This window comes from Gallus gallus, chromosome 10 (genome assembly GCF_016699485.2).
Source record: "Gallus gallus isolate bGalGal1 chromosome 10, bGalGal1.mat.broiler.GRCg7b, whole genome shotgun sequence".
Taxonomy (NCBI): Eukaryota; Metazoa; Chordata; class Aves; order Galliformes; family Phasianidae; genus Gallus; species Gallus gallus.
Window position 1 is genome coordinate 7,118,120 of NC_052541.1, and position 19,177 is coordinate 7,137,296.

Sequence of the window (19,177 nt, forward strand, 5' to 3'; positions counted from 1 at the left end):
GTAAAAATGGATAAAATGTTGTTCCTGTTGCCCCGATCAAGAGGAAAGGCGGAAAGAGAAGCCACAAAGTAAGGAACCAAAATATGGATGGAAGCTTCAGTCTGACCTAGTTTGGGATTTAAGCCATACTACTGTTGGCTGTCTGAAACCTTTTCAAGGGCAAGTTGTAAAGGAAAATAAATGCTTGTGAGGATGCTATGCTCTACTCAGTAAACAACAGCTCCTTTCTCTAGTTTTGAGGGATTTCAGTATCTAATGAGGAGTCTTACCTTGGTCGTATGTTGAATTTGTATAGTCACACACGATACTCTTTTTGGACTAAATGCTTTGCTGTCCAGTGACATGCCCTGTTTACAAAAGAGCGACAAGGCAGAATAAATTAGGAACACTTAATGAAATCTGCTTTGGTCCAGTGGCTCTCTATAATGCAGAACAGGCAAATGAGGCACTGAGAATGACTCTGTGTTCCCAATATATCTGTCTTAAAAGCGCATCGGTGCTATAATATGAAGCATTATCACGTTATTGGCCATTATCTTAAGAGCTGAAGTTGCTGAATATTTCAAAGACCTGGGCTTCCTAGAGAAAAATATTACACTCTTAACCTCTTAAGCATCTTAGATGATTTTATCAAATGCGGTACTGACTTGACTGGCTTGTGGTTGATGTACAAATATTTTCTGTCATTTGATGTCATGCTAAGAGCTTATCCCAGTTAAGTTATTTTAGCTCCTGCTGTAGATGTTCATTTCCTTGGTTTGTATCAATCTTCTTCCTTTTTTCTCCTTGGTGGCTAATATGTCTAGATCTATGTCAGTACTGTTGTCTGCTGTGGATAGAACAAAGACTCATGAGACTGGGCAAATGGGCCATTTCTACAGTTCCTCTGGTACTCTTCTTTCCCTCAAAGTTGGACTTGATGCATGTTCATCCCTTAACCATCCACTTTATACCCATTATCCAATTTTAATCCCTGAGCATTTTTGCATGCCCTTTTACTATCTCTGAATCTGCATTCAAATACCATTTCACCATTAGCAGATTCAGAAAATGCTGAACTGTGGAGAGCCACATAGGTGACAAGTTGTGAGATGCCTGCATTTGTCCTGGTGCTGTATGAGCCAGGTGAGCACCTGTGTGGCAGCAGGCAGGCATGGGTGCAGAGATTTAGCCTACAGTGCAGGTCTGCACTCGCAGAGAGGCAGCTGGAGTTGCCACTGAAAACAGCTTATGTACTGCAGTTTGAACATCTTTGCACTGTATCACTGCAAAGCAAAGATATTATTCAGAACCTTAATTATCACAGCATATTAAAGTATATTTTCGTTATGACTTTCAGAATTATGGGTATAATAGAGCTGAGGGAGGATCTTGAGGAGGCCATTCATTACTGGAGGAATGAGATAATCCACTTCCTCACTTCCAGGAAAATGGGAAATAAATACATCTATGAAAGCAATTTTTAGTTGCTGGTCCATAAGAGTTCATTCTCCTGGGTAGATGCAAGTTTCCCTCTTAAAGTAGTATGAAGCTACTTCTTAGTTAAGTCTCATAACAGGTGTGAATGTATCAACTCTATTCTTTCATCTAATTATACCAAAATAACATGCCAGTGACAGACATAGAAACTCCTAATCATTTGTCCATATCTTGCTGCCTTCCCCACACCATTTTTTTGTCTTTATGGGGTGGGAGAACCAGGTTCCTGACACAGCTATGTACCATTTACGTTTCCTTTCTTCAGATTTTCTTCAATACTTTGACAAATATTTTAAGGAGTGCTTTGAAAAGCATGTAGAGGTAATAAAAACAGCCTTTTCCACTCCCTTCACTGGACAAATCCTGCATAAGAGTATGTAAAGCTATGGAGGGTGGAACTGTAGAAGAAACATCGAAGATAGTGAAGTCCTTACCTGAAAAGCTGAAAGAATTTTTTGCCTTAAGAACCAAAATGTAGGAAGCTGTCCTAAAATGAATTTTCAGTAGGACAGACTTTAAGAGAAACTGATAAGTTAAACAGTAACTATTTGTGCTGGTGCTGTGCAGAATTCCCCCAAGAGATTGAAATGTTTGACTACTCAAGCACTGCTGCCATTGGATTGCTTGACGTCTGAATCCAGTCCTGGTACCAGCAAGATGGAACAGAGGAAATGTACCGCTGATCCAGTGGTGTCTCAAAAGAGGATTCCAGGGTGATCGTGGGACCTACAAAAATGGTCAGTCTGACTTCTAAGCTAGGAAAATTAGATAAAATTGTAGTGAAAAATTAAGTCAATAGGCACAGGTAAAGCTAATAGTCTGTAGAAACATCAAATGGTTTCTATTAAGGGAGGTTGCACTTCACAAATCTGTTGGCATTTTTAAAAGAAGTCAAAAAGTGTGCTGATGTTATTGCTTGTGGTTGAATGTGGGACCTTAGAGCACGAGACTGAAACCCTTGGGACCCACACCCCAAGGCAATCTCAACTGCACTATTTCTTCTCTTCACCTGGATTCAAGCAGAGTAGGAATTCAAACAGTATGTATAATCTAACCATTATTATGAGTAATCTTCACTCCTACAGGAATAGCAAAGCGCAGAATAATACACATAGCTCCCACAGTTTAAGTCCCATGGGTAACAGTCTATACTGTACTGAATTTTTAATAGTACATTATTCAGAGTATCACATAAATTGTTATTACTGATGTAATAAAACCTAAGCCAACACAGCTGGAGAGACCAAGGCTATAAATATAACACATATATTTTTTGAATTGTAATAATATGGGTCAAATTATTTTTAAGTCTAAATCTGCTGATTGTAGTTGAATTGGACAAAGTCTGAATGCACACATCTGCTATAATTCATGTTCCTGCACAAATGCCTTTGCTGAATTTATATTTACATTTTCCTACAGAAACTGCTGCATGGTACTTAAAGGATGATCTCTGTTTTATTTATTGATTTTGCTGCTGGGAAACTAAAAAAAATTAGGTGAGGAAGGTCTGAATGTGCTGCAATTCAGCATTCTGATGGTTTTTGAAACACCAAAAAACAAACAAACAAAAAACCCAGCACATTTCTCTAGTTCTTGTGCTTTCTGATCGTCTTCTGTTTCTGCCGTAGCCTTGGTGAGAAGTGACCATCTGTAGTGTGCAGCTCAGGTCTGGCTGAGCCCACCTAGGAGGGAGGGGCTGTGCACAGGAGGTGACCCTTTCAGAATTTATCTGTTCTTTATTCTCTGTTTCTGTGATCTCAGTGTCCAGATAAAACATTTCAGTCCAGTTCATGAATATGAGATAAAAAAAAGATACCATGTGTTTTTCAGACTTTCTGCCGTTAATGCCTCGGGTCTCATTCAAAGCTTATTGAAGTCCACTGTTGCTGACATTGGTCTCAGTGAGAAGTGAATTGGACTTTCTCTAAAGCAGAACCCAAAAGTTCTCTTTGTTTTTGATGGGCTAGGAGCACCATCAGGCTTGGTACATTACTGATATATTACATGTTTATGTATTACACATATTGCAATATAATCAATGATAGTATTTTTTAAAAGCTGTACAGACTGTATAACAGGATTGGAGAGTTTCCAAGTTGGTTGAACCTCTGTAATAGCTGTGTAATGCAGCACTGCACTGAGGGATCTTGCTGGCACAGTGGGGAACAGATAACATTCCACACTGAAGGGCTCTGGGGCAGAACTGTCAGTGCTGGCAAAATGTTGAAGTGTTAGGGAAATGCTGTACAGATGGTTACGTGCACCAGCATTATCTGCTGCACTAGACTATGCTAAATGTGCTGGATATAGTTCTACTATAAACTTCCCTGGTAGGTGACAGTATGGGCAGGTGTAACTTTCTGAATGCATCTGGAAAAAGACTATTTAAGTACAAAAAGAATTTTGCTTTTAGCAAATGAATTCAGTATGGGAAAACACTTCGTTGCAACCAATTCTCTGTTCTTCTTTTTTTTCACATTCCTTTTTTTGGAACAGTTAATGTACATGACAAGTAAGTGCAAAATAAGATGATTGACAGCGTGTTCTTTTTAAAATAACTTTTTTCACATCCCATTTCTTTATTAAAAAAAAACTCTCAAAATGAAGATCGAAGTTTTAAATTCAGATTTGCTATTATGAACAAAAGATGCCTTGGTAAATATAGCATGAAGAAAAGCTTAAAGTACATCCTATGGGCTTTGCAGTGATCTAAATACCATGTTTTCTTAACCAGAATAGTGTACGTTGTCAAAGCCCTTTGTCTTTCTACAGGGCACACATTTCATATAGCAGCAGGCATTCTGTGACTATGTATGGCTACCAGTCCTGCTGCGGGGTTGTGGAAACCTGATCTGAACCTACCTAATTAATGAAAAAAAATTTCATTAAGTCAAAGGTAATGACAGATTTGACTCCATTGACACATAAAGGCAAAATTTCTTTTTACATATGATACGCTAACGATATAGATTATAAAATTGTTTTGGGGTAGGAACAGGATAGGAATGTTGGATTCTGAGGCCTAATTCCTTTGGAACTCCCAACCATGATTTTTTAATGAAAAAAAATTGTTCGGAGGTTCAGAGCATGCTCTTTATAGGGTGTGCTTAGCAGTACACCCAGGAAGCAATCTTTTACTACTTCTGTGCTGTATCCATATTCATTAAGGTAATGAAGCTATTAATTGAATATGTAAGTTCAGGTAATTAAATATAAGACTTATTTCTTTAGTTTAAAGGGTAATAATAAAAAATTTAAACTTGCAAACTAGATCACACATTTAGTGATGATAAATGTGACCTGGAAAGTGCAATAGTCCAATATTAATTAGTTAATTGCATCCATTCATTAGGTGATGTACATTAGCAGAAGGTCAATCCATTTGAAGTTTGATACGTTTTACAAATAATAAATTCAAACAGGTAAATTGAAAAGAAATTCACAATAGAAGAGTATATTATATATTTAAACACAGGACAGAGTCCATACAACCCAAGAGCACATTGCCTATATCTTCCCAGCTATTGGCATGTGTTCTCTGCAGCACTGTCCCGAGGCGCTGACTTTCTCCACTGTGCAAACTCAGGGAACAAATGGGTGCCATTTTGCAGAGAGTGAACCCAACCACACCACAGCTGTGAGTGCTGTGTGCAAGGTGGTGACCAACCGAGAACCTGTGAGCTGGATGGGCTCAGGATATCATCAGACTAGAGGAGCTGCAGCTCAGGATTGCTCTGTCACAGGCATGACCAGCAGAACATGCTACCTTTAACTGTGGACTTAAACCACAGTGTTAATTTTTGAAACTGACTTCTAAAATAACCCAAACACTGACTTCTTTCCAAGCATGTTCTATTTTACTGCCATTGCTGTAACTGAATTGTGTTTAAATCCAAGTTTAAATGTAGGATTGAACTTACCATAGCAGCAATTTAGTTCTATGGGCATAAAATGGACAGGAAAAAAAGTCTGATCAGTTTGACTTATTTTTAGTAAAAGTTATCTTAAATCAAGTTTTCTTCACCAGTCATTCCTGCATTTTCAGGAATAAAAAATTGTTCTTAATATCAGCATTTACTTTCTTTTTTTAGAACTAAAAGTAATGTAGACATAAGGAAAAGGAGATTTTCTATTTTTTCTTCATAATGTAAAATATATCCAGACTCAATCAATTATTAATAAGACTTATAACGTTAACACAATGAATTCACTGGGATATTTGCAAGATGTCTGGCATAGTACCATCATAAGATGATCGCAGTATTCTGAGTATTGCTTTACAGATAATACTAATTATGTGTTTAACAGTTTTTAGCTTGTATGTATAAAATATCTTCATCAAGAGCAAGGACCGGCACCATTCTGCATGCAGTTCAAGGGCCATAACTCTTGGAAGATTTCGAACAGTGAACCTCTCTCAAATGATCAGGCTTAGAGACATTTAAGAGAATTGATTCAATTAACCTAGAGGAAAAAGGTGCTATAATGTGTGATTTATAGTTGAAGATAAATTAAAATACAAGTATCTCCTGTAGAGCGTTTGCTGCCATCATGGTCCATAATGAAAATAGCAGGCAATTAAAATAGGACACCTGAGGCTGAAGCTTTTACTGTACATACCAGAACATGAAGTTCAGATTTTGTAAGTGCAAATCTGAGCAGAAAAATAACAGTGAAAATTTCTCTGGGGTCCATATTTTTTCCTACAAAAGTGATTTCTGAAGTGGATAAGAAATGGGAGGGACATTTACTGCTGCAGAAGGCGGTGGAATGGTCTTTCTCAATCAATACTGAATTTGTATGAGGAGCCAGAGATAGCACTGCTAAATGCTGGAGGGACAGCTGGGGGAACTACGTATAAAAAAGAACTTAGGGGTCAGATCAGAATTACTGTGGGGCGGGTTTTGAAGTTGATCTTGAAATGAATCACTGGAAGTGCCTGACAGAATAGTGATGTGATTCAGTTCCTTTGTGTGTGTGACAGCACTTAGAGTCTGGAGCTCACTAAGGAGTATCAGAAATCTTCATGGTGTAAGGATTTGAAGCAGAAAGAGAGGACCTCTGTGATGCTGGGGTTACAGAAGCCACTGTCCATTTCAGTGGTGTACCAGCATGTGCCTTGGTGCAGCTACTCTACCCAAAGGTAGAGTACCCAGAGAGGTAATTGGGACAAAGATGTGTTTACCCAAGCCTCTAGCTTTGTAAGTGCCTTTAGGCAGTGGATCGTTGTAGTAGAGGGTAGGAAAATGACAGAAAAGTGTAGGCAACCTAAGTATGCCTTAATTACCTCTGCGTGTCTTCAACAGCAGAGCTCCGTGTTTTGCACCCCAGTTACAAAATGTTCTGTTTCCATCAGATGGCATTAGTATAAGCAACATCTGTGTCCTTGTCTACAAACAATACCAGCTGATGGGGCTGGATGGAGAAATCAAGACTTGTAAATGAAACAGATATTTCTTAAAATGTTACATTCAGATTGGTCAAAATATAAAAATAAACCTCTTCAGGAATGAGTGTGATCTTAGCTATGTATTAGCATAAAGTCTAACGGTGAGAATGTAGCAGGAGAACGAACAGCCTCACCTGGTTGTTTTTGTAACAATCATTTCTTCAAGAAGAGTGAAGACTGTAATAACTTTGTCATTACAACCTGAAACAAAATATTTGTCTCCTGGTTTGAAGCTGATGTTGAAATAGGAGTTTAATTAGAACACATTCATGTGAGAGAAAACAAACCAGTCTGACTTAATTGCGACTTAGCTCATATTGCCCAAAAGCCACCACCACCAGCAACAACAAAAAAGCAACAGCCAGGAAGTACAGGTCTGCAATCGGAACTAAGTGCTTTCCCTGCCATAGCTGCATGTTTGGGATTTGGAGGACTTGGGCAGAACCCGGGCTACTGTTTCTGTTCTTTCTCATGGCAATTGTTGGACTCGCATTTTTCTTCCACAAATTAGATTAGTTTACTTCTGCATTCATTGTTGTTAGTGAGTTGTTGTCCCGATGTCCGAGGCAATAGCGATAGCCATCCCTCCTACAAAGAGATGGCATTAAATATTTGTTTTAACTGAACTTGCATGATTTGAAGCCGTGTCTGTTTGCTGTCATAGAGTACTCATTGTGATGCTGAATTGCCAGCCAGCTCATAAAGCTGGGCTCACCAGTATGCCCAGCACTGCACCACAGGCCTCGCTCCAGGTGCTGCTGCACAAAGCTGTTGTGCTGATGGGAACTCACCTGTGGTCTTGGCAGTAAGGCTTTTGTCACTGTCTTTGCAGGCAAAGGAGGAGAATCCCGGCTGGTCACCCACTATTGGGAAGCTTTATGGCAAGAGTGTGCCACGTCCTGCTGGCTGCAGCCCGGGAGCCACGGTGTGGTAAGTGAGGGGCTGTTCATCACCTGGGGAGTGCCAGTGGGGTTGGGTGGCACAGGAGCCAGCTGCGAAGTGTGTTGCAGACTGAACTGCTTTTAGACATAAGATAAATACAGCTTGTGTGATGAGGAGTTGATGGAGGCTGCGGGAGCTGAGAAGTAACTGAAGTCACAGGAGTGTTATGACAATCAGGAGCTTAAACAGCTCCTGACTGTGTGGGTTTGAATGGCACCCCCAACGCATTACAATCCCTTCCCACCAAACCTCCTGAAAACTTCATTGACTCGATTTAAGAATGAAACCGTTGCACGGTTCCCTCATTCCTCAAACCTGCTTAAGTGCAGCCCCTTCCTGAAGGAGCATTTCCCCACTCTGATTTATTTTAAAACAGCTTTTAGAATGTGTCATCCTTGTGATGAAGTGCGAGGTCTGCATTGCCAGCATGCCATTAGAAACTGAATTTCTGACGTTTAAAAGTCTCACTTATCCCAAGTGTCACCATTTGACAGCTTGGCGTGTCACTTTACAGCACCGTAGTTTGGATCCATTTCCTCTGTCTGAGGGGGGTGTGGGGGTGGTAAAGAAATATGAAAAATAAGAGAAAGCAAAATCTGCAGTCTCCTCCATTACTGAAGGGGGATTTACAGAGGTGCGCGTGGTGAGGCTGTGTAAGGCACGTCCTGCTGCGGTAAGGCTGAGGCGCTCTGCAGCCAGCGCAAGGAGCGGGACCTGTGGCATCAGCAAATGGGTATCCTAACAAAATAGGAAGGCGGTCCGATCCCGCAGCTCGTTCTCGAGTAGGTCAACACATTGTCTTGTGGCATCTTTCTTGCTGCTTTGTTTTTGGCAGCTTAGGCACAGCTGTATGTTTTGGCGGCCCTCCTCTGTTGATGTCTTCAGTGTGATGATGGTTTCAAAACATGGCCTGTGATCGGTTTCAAAGCACTGGGAGTGTTTGCATCAGTGAGGAAATCTTTGCCGGTTCCGCCTGAAATAACACAACCGCTCGGGGCTTCACGCGCTTCCTGCCGAGGAACGCCGGCGGGCGGAGCGCGCTGCAGCGCTGAACCTCGCGATGGCCGCGGCCCTGTCGGGGCACGGCACGGCACGTGCTGCCGGCGTGAGGGCCCACGCGGGGTGCGCCGGGCGTCGCCGTGCCGCCGAACTCAGGGCCGGGCGGGCACCGCAGCGGCACGGCATGGCACGGTACGGCACTGCACGGCACGGCCCGGCCCGGCCCGCGGCACGGCGGCGGCGCGAGGCGCGGGCTGCGGGAGCCCCCTGCCGTAGCGAAGGGCGGCGGGCGGCGCGAGGCCGGCAGGGGGCAGCAGGAGGCCGGGCGCGGCGCGGCGGGCGGCCGGCAGGGGGCGGCGGGAAACGGGCGAGCGCCGCGTCCCTCGAAGCCGCCGCCGCGGGACGCTTCGGTGTCGGTGCGGACGCGCGAGGGGGGCGGCCCGGGACGGGCTCTCTCGCCGCGCGCACGGTGGCGGGAGGGGGAGCGGCGCGGCCTCAGGTGCCGCGCACCCGGGAGAGCGTTCTGCGGGGAACGGAGCGTGCGGAGGGAGCGGGGACGGGAGCGCTGCCCCGCGCGCTTCGCCTGGCCGGCGCTCCGGCCGCTGCGCCTTCCCCGCGTCCCGTGAGGGGCGGCTCCGCGGGGGTCGCCGTGTCCGGGGAGCTCGCGCACTGTGAGAGCTCCCCGAGGAGGCCCCGCTTCGCCCGACGCTGTCCCCCTGCGGGCCGGCAACCCCCGCGGGATGGCCGGGGGCCTCGCCGGGCTCCGCGCCTCCCCCCGGAGGGACGAGCGGGAACACCGCGGGCTCGGTGCCCTCCCGCCGGGCTCCCAGTGCCGCGCCCGCCTGCTCCGTGCCCCCGGGCCGTGCGGTGCGGTGTGGTGGGACGCGGCGGAGGCTGCGCCGCGCTGTGAGCGGGGCTGTGCCGCTGTCGGCCTAGGTAGGATGGACCTGCCCCCCTGCCTCTGCCCCCATGTCCAATAAGAAGAGCCCCGGCGTGACACCTGCCTATATACAGAGGAGGAGAGCAACATCTTCAGCGCCGGGCTTTGGAGGCGGGGGGGAGGGGGGGAACAGCCCAAAGCGCAGCACATCGGGTCAGAGCGGGGGGCTCGGCTGCTCCGTATCCCCCCCGAGACTATGACTTCCAGTAAAATTGAGATGCCAGGGGAGGTGAAGGCAGATCCTGCCGCTCTGATGGCATCTCTGCATCTGCTGCCTTCTCCCACTCTCAACCTTGAAATCAAACACACGAAGGTAAGTTGTGTTCCTTTCTTCTGGCAGGGAAAATCTCGCTTGAAATCAGTTGTAATCTGCCCTAACTGACTTTAGCACAGACATAAGGAAAAAAAGAAAAGAAAAAAAAGAAAACCCAACTATTAAGAGACTGCCTTGAGTCTGTGATAAGGGAAGCAGATTTTTAGCCCTCTAATCATCTGAAAAACCACAGGGTAATAGAAAAACAAATGAGATCTGCTGGGACTGGCTCTGCCACTCTCCCTAAGTGGAGATTTCGTACAGAGCTGTTGGAGTTTATTCGCAGTGCAGAATCAGTAGTTCCCTCATGCTGCAGTTGCTTTTGATGTGATTCAGAGGAAGTTACCGTACATACCCATATTTCTCAATCAGAAAATAAAACTGTTTTTGTTCTTGAATTACTCTGTGTGCCCATGGGACTCTTACAGTTCCCAGAGGACTTCTAAGGCTGCCAGGTTGTTAGAGCCCTGCACAGGGCTCTGTGCTGACTTCCACGGTGTCTGAATACACCCTCGAACAATACTACAAAAGAACATATTTTTTCCTACTAACTTTTAAGACTAATTTTCGTAAAGAGAAACAGCATTCACCCTGATGGGTTGGTAGGTAGAAGAGTCTGCCGTTACGATGGGACTGAGTTGTTTTTTTTTGTAGGTTAAAATGAGCTTTAAGAACAGCCATTTATTGGTAAATGCAGTTTGATTTTTTTAATTGGTCTTTATGCCTTGAATCTTCGCACCTTCAGTATCTTCAACTAAAGAATGCTTTTATTTCTGCCGGAGAAGTTTCAGATGTACTGTACAAACAGATTACAATGTGTCAGACTTTGCTTTAATTACTGACTAGCTTAATAGGAAAATAAAGCACATCGGTGCTGGAAAAGGTGATAACATTTTTATCTACTGGAAATACAACTTCGGGAGCTTTAAAACTGATAGGAAGATCGGTTTGGCCGATGTAGTGTAACATTTTTCTTCCATATCATCACTTGAAGAGCTTTTCATCTTTTCTCTTTCTTAAGCGGGTGCCAAAACTAATTTGTTCTCTAATTTGTTACAGCTATTTCATGTCTGGAAGAATGTTTCAGAGGAAACTCAACTATTTTAGATTTCATTGCATTTTAATGAGAGCTGCAGTATGCAGATTTAAAGTTGCACATTTTCTTGCATATGATCTATTTGAAAATTGTTTAATTAAATAAGGAATGTAGTTATTTGATGTTGTGTGGTGTTACGCTTTGGAGCGGTGATACTTTGCAAAGTGCTTGGCATGATTTTTCCTTGTTGCTGGTTTCAGTGCAAAATAGGCATCAGAAGTGTTCCGTGGTTGGCATTTGCTAACAGCATCACCGTCGGTTTGCAAAGGACGTGTATTTGCACTTCTCCATTTTAAGACTTGTAACTTGGTACAAAAAATGCTTTAAAAATAGAGCAGTCATTAACAGTACACTTTTTAACAGCTGGATAGCAGCCTTTAATTCCAGTCTGTTGTGCCATCCTCTCAGAAACTTGTAAGGTGCTGCACATTTTATGCTACTTTAACAAGGAAAAGAAAGTTATTTGTTTTCAATATTAAACCTAAACCAGCAGCAACCCATTTCTTCTGGACTGGGTTTGAGATAGCAGGTAACTGCTGGCTGCTTGTGAGAGAAATGGGGTTTAGGACCAGCACTGAATGTTTCACTTGGTGTATCCTCTGTCTCTGCTTTTCTGTCTCTTTCCTCCCTCCTTTTTCTCTGCAGGAAATATAAGTGATTTATAGATAATTGGAGTCTTCAGTTTGGAGTTGTGTCTTGGGCAGGGCTTTTATCCAGGATCCCCTTTCCCACCTATTACAAAGAAAAACAATCAAAAATGAAATAATGGATTGTAACTCGATTCTTTCGTGTGGGGGAGTGGTCGCTTCATGTCTTAAATGCCCAACAACTTCCATAAACAATAAATAACTGTGGAATAAAGAGCTTTACCAAAAAGAAGGCAAAACAAAAACCCCAAGCCTTTTAAAACCAGGCGTCTGTGAGCATTCCTAGCAGCTCCTCCTGCTTTTTAGCTCAGAATTTTAAATACACATCCAGGACCCAAAATTCTTGAGCTCTTCATTATTTCTGTCTCTGAATGTAAAATCTTTACCATTGGAGTGTTAATTCCTTAAGAAAAGGGCACCTGTGAACTGTTAGTCTAAGTGACTTTAAAGTATGTTTTGTCAATTCAGTTCCACTTTTAGAATTCAGGAATTGGAAAATAATTAAGACAGTTTTGTTAGGACAGGACATATTAAAGTCCCAGGAATCCTTAAATTAGGTTTGCTAAGATTCCTAGTGTGTAGTGGAAGAAATATATATTTACCTTTCCTGAATCTTTAAAATATTACGGTATCCTTAGAAATGCTAGGAAAATACTGCCTGTGTATTTGCAGTTTCCACTTGTTTGATTGTTCAGTGGAATTAATGGAACTCGTGTAATATTCCTCTGGGCTTTCTGAAATGAGCAGCAAACTGTGTGAAGTCCTTCCGATCTGTCACACCTGATGTACAACAAGCACTAAGGCAGCATGATTTTCATTGGTCACTAAAAAGGTACTCAGTTAGTGCTGGAAATTACCTGATGCTTGTTGTTGTGTGATATGAGCAGCACTGTGTTGTGACTTCTGTGTTGGGAGTGTGCTTCTTGGAAAAAAGAGCCATCAGAAGTACTTCTCCCACCTTTCCAATGCCTTGGAACGGTCTCTGGGAAAGATAACATGTTTTAGATGTGCAAAGTAAGAATTGGTGAATAGGATGGGAGAAGCCACATTCTGAACAGATGTGGAGATCAGTGGTAAACTCACAGGGTTTTTTTTCTGTGTGGTTAGCAAATACTAAGGCTGTTACGTGCGAGGTTCTCTCTCTCCTCATTGTGATGCCTCTTAAATTCTTTACATTTTAGCGTTAACATTTGCAGAGGAATTACTTTTACAGAACAGGGGTACTTCCAGTACTGCACATACTACTGGAATTAGGTTATTGCACAGCCCTGTGGCACACCCCCCCCCCCTCAGACCTGTTGGGAGCTTGGTGGCAGTGCTGTGCTTTGTGCATAAGGGAATATGAGGTAGGAAGGTTTGCAAGGGGGATCTAGCCCTCTCCTTGGCAGTATGTTGTACTCCTGCTATTGTCATGTCAAATTGGTGCCAAAAACTCTCCTGCAGTGGGGTGCTCCAGAAGTACCAGGTGTGTGAGATAAGCCTTAGCCTGTTGTCCACTAAGGACATGCTTATTAGCACGTTGTTTATAGCAAGCACATTTCAGAGTTGATAGCTTCAAGAACTTTATAGCGTCAGAAGGAGGCTGAGATGCTGATGCCTTCCTCTTTCATGTTCTTATGAAACTGCCTTCTCTCTCTCCTGGGACTGGAGCATTTCCCAGGTATCTGATGGTTGACGTGGAAGCAGTTCAGTGGATTGAGTCCTTTTGCTGTGTTTTCTTCCCTTAAATTCTCCATTTGATGGACAAAAGCTGTTTCTGCAGCATGTGGTTATCATTCCTGTGTTATGGTAAAATCAAATCTGCTTCACAAAGTATTTTCATGTTGGTGTTAGTTAGTCATGTTGACTTGAAAAGACAGTAGCTGGTAGAAGAAGGTGAGAGCCCTGCCTTTCTGTTGTGTTCTGAGCCCTGTCACTGCTGCATCTAACTTGGTGAACAGGCATTCTCAGTTTGCATCATGTTGAGGACGCTAATCCAGCTGGATGTTGTGTTTCTTGTTTGCCTGTTGCTTCAGGTCTGTGAAGGAGATGAAGAATTTTAGCACAAGGGAAAGTGGAAAAATTGTGGTCTTCAGGAACATTTTGTAAGAGGTGGTATAAAGGGCTGAAGTATACAGTACTGTGGTGGTGAAGATGTACGGAACAGTTTCTCTAGTAATAGTAGGTTGTGAATTCATTGATGATCATCTTTTTTGACCTGTGTAAAAGGATGTGCTCTTGCATCATTGGATAAAAACAGGTCAATTTCTAAACACAGATCAGATAAACTAGCCAGGCTGTCTACCTGTCCAGTGCTGAAACTAACTGTAGGCAGCAGGTTGTATTAAGTGTGGACCAACAGTTTCTGAGTAGACAAGAACTAACATGAATTTCAAATTCTCATACAATAAGCTTTATGGTTTGACATGTTTTGTTGCTGAGTGTCCTTATGCTGATTCCCATTGTGTTTTCTTGGCATTGTCCAGAAATGACTGTTTCAGAGCAATATTGCAAACATTTTTTCACCAAAATTTCCTGCAAGTGTTTCTCAGATAAAATTCCAGACTGACATTAAAATAGGAGGTAAGACAACTCTTTGATTTAGAAAAATTGTACAGAGTCTTCGAGATTTTTTTGAACTGGAGGCAAACTTTGGCCAAAAAAAAACTCAGGTAAGTGGTAAATATGTGCTTTTCCCTCTTGTCCATGAATAAGCTTACTAGTTCAATGCCTTATTTTTCAAGACAGTTTCAGTTACCGATGCTTGAAGGAATTAGCTAATCTTTTTGGTGAGCTCAGTGACTACTGGTTACAAGAGATGTGGCACAGGAAATTAGAGAGATGGTTGCATGAGCAGTAGTCAAATGGAACATCATTGCTTTCACTTTGTGGAGCTTTTCAGCACCTGTGCTTGTACCATGCATGTCCCTCTGTATACATGGTATTTTAGGGTATATGCCACATTTTGAATTACTCTTGTTTGAATCTGCAGTTTAGACTCTCTTCTAATGTGCACATACATTGCAGTTGGTAGTACAAACCATCAGTGCACAGTGCAGTTGCATACTGTATATGCACTTTTCCAGTTAACAGGCTGAACACAGGACTCCCTCCCCAAACCTTTAAGGTTGTCTGCACAAACCAGATTTACCCAGGTTATTCATAAGGGATCAAGACACAACTGAAGTCTTAATATATGTCCAGTCTCCTGTCTTTGCTCACTCCAATGCCTCTACTATAACTGTGTTAATTGGAGAGCATTTATGTATGTATATGAAACTATCATGCTGAATCAAGCAATGACCAGATAACTACCATATCTCTGAGTAGGTAACTGCTGTAGCAGTGGCCTCTCTGTGCTGAATTTTTAGAGAGAGACAGGATCTTCAAAGCAAATATGAACCAGTTGCATGCATCAAGATATACAAGACAATATTGCTGGGCTAGGGGAAATTTCCCTCGTTGTCCACCAGATAATGTCAGATTGCACACTGAAAGAAATGTGTTTTTCTAATCTCTGCCAAAATGTTTATGATTTCAAATTTCCAATGCAAATGTTGTATGTATTTATTTGCACACAAAAGCCAGGAGGTCGGTAATAATCAGAGCACTTGCCTGAGTTGAAAAAGAGCCAAATGCATATCTCTGCTCTGAAGCAAATAGAGCAGAAACTTGAATTCAGATCCCTGTTTTCTCATAATAGATAGATCTCAATTGTCGATGCTGTCTAGCTCTCGCCATCCTTGGAAAGAGTCTGCCATTCTCTCCTGTTGGATAATCCACTTGTTGTGTGTATTAGTCCTGAGATACATTGACTTAGCCCAGCAGGCAGGGCGGTTGTGCAAGAAAAGCGATATTCAGCTTGCTGCTCCAAGAATGCTCACGATGTCGGATACAGCAAGGATTTGATCAAAAATCTGTGGCTATGTATAGATGATTGGACTATTGGGTTGGGATAGTATGTCTTGAATACATACTTTCATTCTGACAAAAAAATCTTGTTAATTCTCCATTCCATTCCGTTCTTTTTCCCACAGAACTTTTTCCATACTCAGTTTCTGTCTTGACGTATCCACATTTTCTGATTTAAAAAATCAAAGCAGTCAGAAATTCATGACCATCTCTGCTCAGCTCGCCTGTCTCCTTGTTAGTGCAGTTGTTCCCTGCAGACCTCAATGTGCTCTGCCAGTTTGAAGATATTCATTAGCATAAACTGCTTTGTTCTTCCAAGTGCCATATCTGTTTCTCTTCCCTTCTTTGCTATGCACATTAACAGTTGCCTTCGATAAACTGTCCATGGGCATTACAACTCATTGGGGCGTATCACCATCTAAAAGTACTTTGAACCATCCCTTCCAGCAGGCTTTGCCCCACACTTGTTGCCTCAGGCAAATTTCATCTATCCCTGACCTGTACAAACACCTTTTAATTTCAGTTCTAATTGTGCTTTCCTTGGTCCTTGGCTTAGTCTGAGTATTCTTATCCACGAGGTATGTTACCTTACTATTAATGATCTGCTAAAGCAGGTGAACCATGATATTGATTGCTAGTCACTGTAATGAAGGGGCACCTTGCTATTAACCTCTTTCCAGGGAGAATTACCCATTTATTTCCAGTCTTTATCTTATCTCTTAACCGCTTTTTAATCCATGGCAGAACTTTATCTTTCACCATATGGTTACTAACTTTCCTTAATAGCCTCTTGCTAAGGACTTTATCATCAAAAGCCTTTTTAAAGTCTAAATAAATTATATCCACTGATTCATCTCTGCTCCTCATTTGACTAACTATCTTCCAAGAAATCTTGCAAGTTTATGGAGGTAAATGACAAAAGATGAGTTCATTGGTCCATATCATAAATTCTGAGTCAGATCCTACATAAAATCACTTTTTTTTTACAGTTCTGAAGCTATTTTTTTCCTAAGACTGCCTGAATGGTATCATGTTGCTGTTTATTTTTTGCATTTTTGTTTATTTTTATGTTGTTGTTTTTCTTTTTAGAGTAGAAACAAGTCACCAAAACATCAGCTTTAGTTCAGCTGAAAGAAACACACTTAAAAATGCTCTTATACATAGACAACATTTTAAGAAAGCAATGTGAATATGAATGTAAATGTGTAAAGGTTTTTTAAAAATGCTCAGGAAGTTGCCAATTCATGCAGGGATTTTTTGGATTCTGCTGAGGAATCCTCAGACACATGCTGGCATCCCTACTCGGACACAAACAGGAGCATAAGTGGCTACACGAAGCCTTACTACAATATATAGATACATGAGGAGAAAGGTGAAGTTTAGCAGATGATTGCCATCTAAGGACCCAATCATTCGTGACTTCTGTGAGTATTCAGATGAATGGATGAATTGCTGTTTGGACTGCTTATGCCTACTTTTTTAATTTTTCTTTTTCCCAAAACACAGGTTCAGGGTTTCAGAATTTGTCTAAAGCCATATTTCTACTGATGGATATTTTCTGTTACTTTTAATAGCTATCTGCCTTTGTGATGTGAATGTGACACATCAATTTCAAGTTATGCAGTGTACTTAAGTGTACTTAAAACTATGATATGTGAAGCCACATCAAAGAGTTGCTGCAATAGCATTGGTGAAATAGTCTCCAAATAACAAAAAAAAAAAAAAGGGCTTCATTCTTGTTTACTTGAAGTCAGTCCATTTCTCAGATAGCCTAGTGAATTAGATTTCTACCTTATGACTTGAAATGTAATACATTCCAGCTTTGTTGGAAGGAAGTGGGAAAATATTTCAGAACAGAGAACCAAATTCTGTGACCCACATGAAAATGTTTAAGGTCAGTTCAATCTCAGTTGACCTCATCTGGAGGTTAAAACACAGGGACAGAGCTGACCACTCAAGTATATAGACCTTAATCTGGGAGGGATTCATGGGCAATCGAGACCTTGAATTGTATTCAGGACCTAAAGTGAAGCCAGTGGGACAGCTGTGCAGAGGCTAACAGCAGGTGGTGTGCTTACAGAAAGGATATGCTTTGCTAATATCCACACGGATGTTCAGTATGCCCCAGTTTAAAAGTTATACAGATCCATTTGGAAAGTTGCAGAGGCATGGGAGGAGGTGCATGGGAGAACAGACTGCAGCATCTGGTGGAAGCAGGGTGCTAGGAAGATGCTGTCCACATACTGTGCTTTGGTCACCTAACAGTGATTACACAAAATGTCTCCATTTTGACTCCAGTTATCAGAAAGCGCCTTTCCCTATGGAGGTTTAAACGCATTTACACAAAGGCTGCATTCTAAAGTAAAACTAATTTATTTCCAAAGCAGAACTATTTACATGTATTTCAGGTAAATGCAGGTTTTATTGGACTGTCACCACTTAATACATCACCGTTTTCATCACTGTCACCCTGGTAGTGGCTTTTATGTAATTCCTGATGCATCAGCTTTCTAACTTAGAAGAGTTGAGAGACATTTGCATTTGGGATTTCTCTCAAGAACTGAATTTCAGCTATTTGCAGTATACGTGGGACTGAAACACTGTGAAGCATGGTCTTTAAATGATCTTCGGTGCACTGCTGGTGTTAGAGTTTTGGTAGGCACATCCCCAAGAACAAGCATTATATCTGTTATCTTTATACAACTTCCAGTTCTGTTCATGTCCCCTTTCCCCACAACATGCATCACGTTCTGTCTGCACATATCATCCACATCTAAATCACCAGCCATTTCTAGGAAGTTCTCCTAGTATTCTTTTTTTGCACACTTTATAGCCAGGCTGTTTTGGGAATCTGGTGGCTCTGCCACAGCCTGCATTTAGTTTTTCTATAAAACTTTTCTTGGCTTTTTCATTTGTGGTAGCTGCTTGGTATATTCTTCTTCACAATATTTAGTAAGTTTTTAATTTTCATTTTGTGTTGCAGCCTTTTGGCGTTAGCACTTTGTTCCTGTTCTTTGACCTGCATTTCCTCTGGTATTTTTCTCCTTAGCCACCTCATTTTCCTGCTTCTGCTTCCCATTTTTAGTCTTGGGAATGCAGATCTTTGACTCCTTTACCTTCTTAAGCCTCCATGCTGATTCTATGGATTTTAATTTCCTAGCTTCAAGCAGGGAGGTTCTGAGTTACTTCCTTTCCTGAAAAACAGCTCCCTTTAAGCCCAGTATCCCAGAGAGTGGAGCTTCTTCATGTGCTTTTCTCCTTCATTAAAGCCAAAATTATTTATGTGGTAACCATTTCTCAGGGCTTCAGACACAATTTTTAGCCCTTGGCAGGAATGTCAGATGTTGTTTATTAGGGTATAGAGAACTGTATGTTCTTTAGGCAGTATTTCAGTGCAGCTCTCACTGATCTAATATGT

General features: G+C 42.1%; 1 protein-coding gene and 1 long non-coding RNA gene across 12 annotated transcripts in view; both read left to right on the plus strand.

Annotated features, from left to right (window-relative positions):
• LOC124417123 overlaps positions 1 to 7,861 on the plus strand; it is a 126,486-nt gene extending 118,625 nt beyond the window's left edge. For all 9 annotated transcript variants that reach the window (XR_006931121.1, XR_006931122.1, XR_006931120.1 and 6 more), the window contains 3 exons: positions 2 to 68; positions 2,047 to 2,216; positions 7,764 to 7,861. This is a non-coding gene — a long non-coding RNA (uncharacterized LOC124417123). The remainder of the gene's footprint in view (position 1; positions 69 to 2,046; positions 2,217 to 7,763) is intronic.
• A 1,164-nt stretch (positions 7,862 to 9,025) lies between these two features.
• Positions 9,026 to 19,177, plus strand: part of ALDH1A2 (aldehyde dehydrogenase 1 family member A2) — a 55,440-nt gene continuing 45,288 nt past the window's right edge. Inside the window, exon 1 of one of the 3 annotated variants that reach the window (NM_001397808.1) lies at positions 9,026 to 9,064. Coding sequence is in view for 1 of the 3 variants with exons in the window: in NM_204995.3 (NP_990326.2) it covers positions 10,009 to 10,125 (117 nt within the window). In the remaining 2 variants the exon portion in view is untranslated. Of the gene's footprint in view, positions 9,065 to 9,217; positions 9,289 to 9,925; positions 10,126 to 19,177 lie in introns of those variants that run through there. The other 2 variants (XM_046898910.1, NM_204995.3) reach the window with 2 other exon arrangements.